At 44.8% G+C, this 6,000-nt stretch overlaps 1 protein-coding gene across 3 annotated transcripts in view; it reads left to right on the top strand.

Annotated features, from left to right (window-relative positions):
• The first annotated feature begins 1,758 nt into the window (after window positions 1-1,758).
• Window positions 1,759-6,000, top strand: part of LOC147621256 (ARM repeat superfamily protein) — a 189,867-nt gene continuing 185,625 nt past the window's right edge. For all 3 annotated transcript variants that reach the window (XR_015269782.1, XM_086823966.1, XM_086823965.1), the window contains exons 1-2: window positions 1,759-1,956; window positions 2,086-2,176. Coding sequence is in view for 2 of the 3 variants with exons in the window: in XM_086823966.1 (XP_086680092.1) it covers window positions 1,911-1,956; window positions 2,086-2,176 (137 nt within the window). In the remaining variant the exon portion in view is untranslated. The remainder of the gene's footprint in view (window positions 1,957-2,085; window positions 2,177-6,000) is intronic.

The following is a 6,000-nucleotide window of genomic DNA, read 5'->3' as shown; positions in this document are numbered from 1 at the left end:
GGAGTAAACTTTCCTAAACATCATGTTGTTGTACTTAGAGTATTGAAAGCAGCTTGTTAAATGCACACCCTTGAATTTACTCATTCTTTATTTCATTGAAGACTCGATCACAATCAAGTTAATTTGATTGTTCACCCTATCAAAAACATTCAAAATGGAAGAATGCTAGTACTTGTGGGGGAAACTTAAAAAGAGTATTCTCTTGTTATGCTTAGCAACATGAAAAGTGAGTGATGAGAGAGATTTATTAACAATTTCTAAAGTATGCCAATTAATTTTGACCCTGGTGTTCAAAGGTCTGACCACCCTCATTTTTCGATGCCGCTGCCTCCTCCTGCTCCTTCTCTATCTCACCCATCGTCTTCCCCTCTCGTGCCCCTCCTTGCCCTTTCTAGCCCCTCATGCAACCCCCTATTTTACTCTCTCTCCCTCCTGCTTCAAGCTCCATAGGATTTACACCCTTCTTCTAGCCTTTCTCCCCTCTCAACCCCCTCCTCTAGCATGTGAGACATGACAAATGTGCCCCCTTGTTGTTGCTCGCATAATGAGAGAGAGAGAGAGAGAGAGAGAGAGAGAGAGAGAGAGAGAGAGAATTATGGATGCTTTGTTGCCACATAGAGGCTGCTTATTGTCTTTTTTTAAAAATCCATCAATATTTTTGGGTTCCACGTGGATATGTATAGTTATGGGAGAAGGTGAGGACAGGACTTACATCGTTTGGTGATATTCCTCAGTTGGAGGATCATCAACCTGGTTAGTTGGGCATTTCGAAAGCCTCAGGACATTGTCCAACGTACAATAAATCAAGTGTAACATATGATGGTGGAAGATAAGCGCTCGATCACTGAGAAGGCTAATAGAGGATGGAACATCAAGAAAAGTAGGGCCTGGTGAAAGGAAGTAATCTTACAAGGCTGGTGTTCTAAGATTTGATATCAAGGGAATGGCGCATGCTACTTGGAGGCCCACCATTGGGGGACCAGTTACAAAAGTGATAGATTACTTATGGTAATTGTGTGTTTTGTACTACATGCTTGGAAACATGCCCGCATCTTTTCATTTCATGTCCGGTGGCAAAGAAGGTGTGGGATTTCCTTTCTCGCGTATGGATTCCATTGTGACAGATAGGCATGTAAAGGTTAAAGACTGGATTTTTAGCAAAATTCCGAATGGGCCTAATAACCTAGAACATTCAGTTTTCTTTCATTTTTTTCAAGTTTGTGGCATATCTAGTTAACTAGGAATGCCTTCATATTTGATGCAAAAGTTGGTATTACAGCTCACATAGGTTATATAAAAGGGCTACTATTGTGGCAAGTCTCTTCCTTGCGATTAGCTCATTTGGTGGAGAATGACATGGCTATATATTGGATGAGGGTACTCCGAGCTACACCTGTGGTTCAGAGTAATTAGTGAGGGAAAGCTAGTACATCACCTGGCGACCATGTGGCCATTTGTAAAGTAATTTTGGTAATATATTTTTTATTACGAAAAGAGAGAGAGAGAGAGAGAGAGAGAGAGAGAGAGAGAGAGAGAGAGAGAGAGGTATTAACGTCGGTAGAATGCAACACAAGAGAGAGAAAGAGAGAGAGAGAGAGAGAGAGGATTGCACCATGTACGTGGAAACATGCATGACATGAATTCTTCATTTGTCCAAGTTACTAAATAAAGAGATTGTATTTGATCTTAAGCTATAAACAATTTTTGATTAAACCCAAGGAAAAACCATAGTTTGTAGTCCACACCAACGATTGATGTGCACCCCTCAAGTCCGTATGTGAGGCGGCTTCAGTGTAGTTGCCACGTCACCAAGGCAAATGGCGTGTTGCAAAAAACACCGATCGAGCTGAGCACAGGCATTGGTTTTTCCTCCTGGCTGGGGACGCTCCCCTTTACAGTTTTTCTTCGCCATGGCCGCTGCGCCAAGCGCCAGCACTCCAGCTTCTCCCAGAGCAGGTCGGGTTTTTGGAGTTTTTCGTTTTTTGTTTTGTTTTGTTTTGTTTTTTTCCTTGCTTTTGGATTTTTCATGTATCATTTCCTTTGTCACAAAGAGATCGAATTTAATTGAATTTGCACCCATCGCAGGCGTGATACGTGTGCTTGTGGGAGCTCTAGCCGATGATTCTGTTGATGTCCGAGAAGCTGCATCTTCCGCATTGCAGGAAAATGCACGCTGGTACATTGTTGTCCTCTGTTTATTTTATCATGTAAAGACTATGGTAGAGAGACCGCAAATGGGTTTTGATAAAGAGTAGAACTGGGAAGGCAAGTAACGTGGACGTGAACGCTACATCAATGTGGCAGTATGTCAAGATTTGCATCACAACAAGATGATAGTGCGTCATGGAACCGCACGGAACAACAAATTTAAGAGTCTGGTGGGCACAAGCGGTCCGTGGCACATACTGATACATCCAAACGATTGCATCAGGTGTGGTGTGTCAGATCTTTGGTGTCTATCTTAGTGATGGCAACATTCTCCGGGGTCAGTGGATGTGGTGTAGTGGTGGAAATGATTCCAAGGGGCGCACTTGTAGACTATCATGGGATACCTTAGGACTCATCCATTGCTCAAAGCTAGAAGGTTCCACAATCCGATTCTTTGTAGCCAAGTAGAAAGAGGTAAGGAGGCTATGTGACTGTCCGGTTGTCTCTTTAGCGCTTTCTAGACTGTCCCTGTGTTTTCTCATCTAGAAAGAGGCCCAGGCAATGCTGATTAGTGTATCGAATAAAACTTAAGAGAAGCTCAGAACCCTCTCAAAGAAGGCAATGGAACATACTATGGGTCTCGTAACAGATAGGACATCTGAAAAGTTAGGGCTCCTCCGTCTCAATCTCCTTGATGTCATACAAGGGACAAATGCTGTGAGCCTCTCTTGACTGAATCTCCCCAGAAAGCCCCATCTCACGTGGCAAGTAATGTGATCTAAGTGTGACCAATGGCTGTAGGTACCTTGGCCTTTGCAGGAATATGCAAGAAATGATCCCGATAGAAACCCATCTTTGGGGAGATTTGGCGGCAAAGATATGCAGCTGGAGGATGTTCGTCTCAATGGTCTGGTTGAGCTTATGTCTAGTAAGGTTGAGGTTGAGTGCATGAAGACTATATTGAAAAGGGTGTTAGTCCCTAGAGAGTTGCCAACTAGTAGTTGTGTAAAACCATCCAGTCTCATTGCTAGCTGTATTTATGAAGTCAAGGCAGTCTTTGGAAGGTGGTTAGGTGCAAGACGACCATGATTGGATCTTCTCTCTCTTGGTTGCTAACAAAAAGGCTTGTAGAAGATGTGTAGAAAAAGGGAGAGGGATCTTATCTATACAAAAAATAGGCCAACTAAATCTGTCAATCCTAGTTTATGAACTTTGTGTTAGTTTGTATATTGCATTAATTGCATTCACACTTGATTTGGAGCTCACAACATCGAGTGATACTATACAAACCCTAACTCCAACCCTAACCTTTGATAAAGTTACACAATGAGGAAGCAAAACATAGGAGAGAGGGAGAGTGGCAAAGAGAGAGAGACATCGTCCTAGGATTGAGAGGAGGTACTACAGACCGTAGTGCTTCAACCTCTTGCCATAAGCATCTGGCTGGGTGTAGAGTTGGTTCAAGCACGTCCTCGAGGAGGGTTTTCAAAGTTTCGGTTATGGAATGATAAAGCCAAGTCCCTTTCGTCTAGTGGTTAGGACATTGTCTTCTCATGTCGAAGAAACGGGTTCGATTCCGGAGACAATGAACATCATATTATCTAGCAAGAGGCTTTTACAATGGCAATACCAGCGAGCAAAGGGTGTAGAACAAGTGCGTGTGAATAGGTTAGATGATGAACAAGTGAGAAGCGAAGGGGACCATATAGGGAGGCCTACGGTGGCTGGCCGACAGCAGCCCACGACCAACATAAATCCATGACCAGCATAAATGTGAGAAATACACGAGTGCCAATAAAAGGTCCGGTCCCTCACAACACACTGAGATGCACAATTTCTGACACCCCCTATGCAGCTCATAGTGTGCAGAAGTCTGAAGAAGATAAGCTGATGAAGGTGCAACCATGGACACTCCAATATTACGCAATACCGGATACACCTTGGAAAGAGCCCTTGCCAGCCTGACTCCTCGAAATAAAATGCCACCCTAAACAACAAAGAAATCTGCCTGGCTCCGAATTCCCACACCAGTGTGCAGTGAACTCCAAGAATAGAATGATGATATGCTGGACACACCGCGTCCATTATGCCCCAACAATGGACTGTGAACCCATCACGTCCCAAAACCTTGAACAATGAACTTGGAACTCATCCAGTCCATAATCTCTGCCACACCAAGCTATAGACGTGGAACACATCTAGTCCATAGCTCCAAAAAAAATGATATTGTCTCGTCAGATATTTTACCTACTTGGAACTCCGACACACTGGTCCCATGCACCAAAATTTAGGGCTTGTGACAGTTCCCTGTCCCGCCCACGAGCCTCCTCTGGCTGGAAGCACATGGGGGAAAGCTATCTTTATGACTATAGAAGTTGACCATCCAGGTCCTCATTGGCTTTTGCAGCCTTGGGGACACTAGAAGTATTAGAGTCAATGACAATGTCGTGTTTGCACTGTAGCAAGTGGTTGATCCTGTCCACTAGGAGGGAACCTTACCTGCTCCGTAGAAACAAGGATAGATTCCTCCTCCGAGAGGGAACCCATATCCACGGCAATAGCACACCTCTGCAAGCAAGCCTTTGTGCCACCGATGATCTCAGTACTCCACCACCAATCTCCAGCACTTCTCCAATGGAACAAGTCACGAGGATCAAGCAGCCTCCATTCAAAACTGTGAGAGAAAGGGGCTGGACAGCAGCAAACAGTCCACCAAAGCGCACCGGCAAGCATCCTCCGGAAGGGGAAAGAAGCCTCGGAAGGAGAGGATGTGTCCAAGCCACTTATCTGGATGCACCATATGCAAACACACCACCTCCAGTTGCTGACCTGACTGTAAAACAGCCCACACTCCTTGCAAAAGCTGTTGCAAATGCAAAAAATGCAGCACCTCCAACACAGCACCTTTGCACCCAGCAGGAGAAAACGCAAGGGCTAGGAGCATGGCAGGAAGAAGACACGGATGAAAGAGAGGCACAGAAGAAAAAACACAGGTTTAGCAAAAAATGCATCCCACCAATCACCAATGAAGCCCCTCCAGATTGTACCTGGATTTCGTGAGGAAACGTAGGGCAGGAGTAGTTGGAGATGAAAATGCTTATCAAGAAGGGAGAGTAAGAGAAGAAAACGCAGCCACTATAGAAAAATGGAGCAATGTCTTCGTCTGCCAAAAAAAACGTAGAAGAGGGAGCAAAACGCAGAAGTGGGCAGCAGGGACCTGGTCGTCCGATATCATGATAAAGTTGCACAATGCGGAAGCAAAACATAGGAGAAAGGGAGAGTGGCAAAGAGAGAGACATTAGACAATGAACATCATATTATGTAGCAAGAGGCTTTTACAATGGTAATACCAGCCAACAGATGGTGTAGAACAAGTGCCTGTGAATAGGTTAGATGATGAACAAGTGAGAAGCGAAGGAAACCTTACATAGGGAGGCATGTGGCTGGCCGACTGCCCCCATGGAGCTGGCTGACAGCAGCCCACAACCAACATAAATCCATGACCAGCATAAATGTGAGAAATACATATGAGTGCCAATAAAAGGTCCGGTCCCTCACAACACATTGAGATGCACAATTTCTAACAACCCTAACTAGTAGATCAACCCTAGCCTATGATGTGCATGCACATGTACATGCTGATCCCGGGGCTATTTCCTGAAAGGTAGTAGATAAAGAACCAGTGAAACCGGCCTTCAAAAATCTGACGAGCGGTGGAACAAACACTCGCACACAAAACACTTCATCACCCATGAGAATGTGAGAAAGGAAAACAAACGGGGGAGCTAGAATGCTCCTGCAAATAGTACAAGGACACCGATTGGCCCCAAAATGCAGTGGCGCCCCTTGCGG

This window comes from Cibotium barometz, chromosome 30 (assembly GCF_041138505.1).
Source record: "Cibotium barometz isolate CiBa-2024 chromosome 30, ASM4113850v1, whole genome shotgun sequence".
NCBI lineage: Eukaryota > Viridiplantae > Streptophyta > Polypodiopsida > Cyatheales > Cibotiaceae > Cibotium > Cibotium barometz.
The sequence above is the reverse complement of the archived record's forward strand: the minus strand, read 5'-3'. Positions and strand labels throughout refer to the sequence as shown.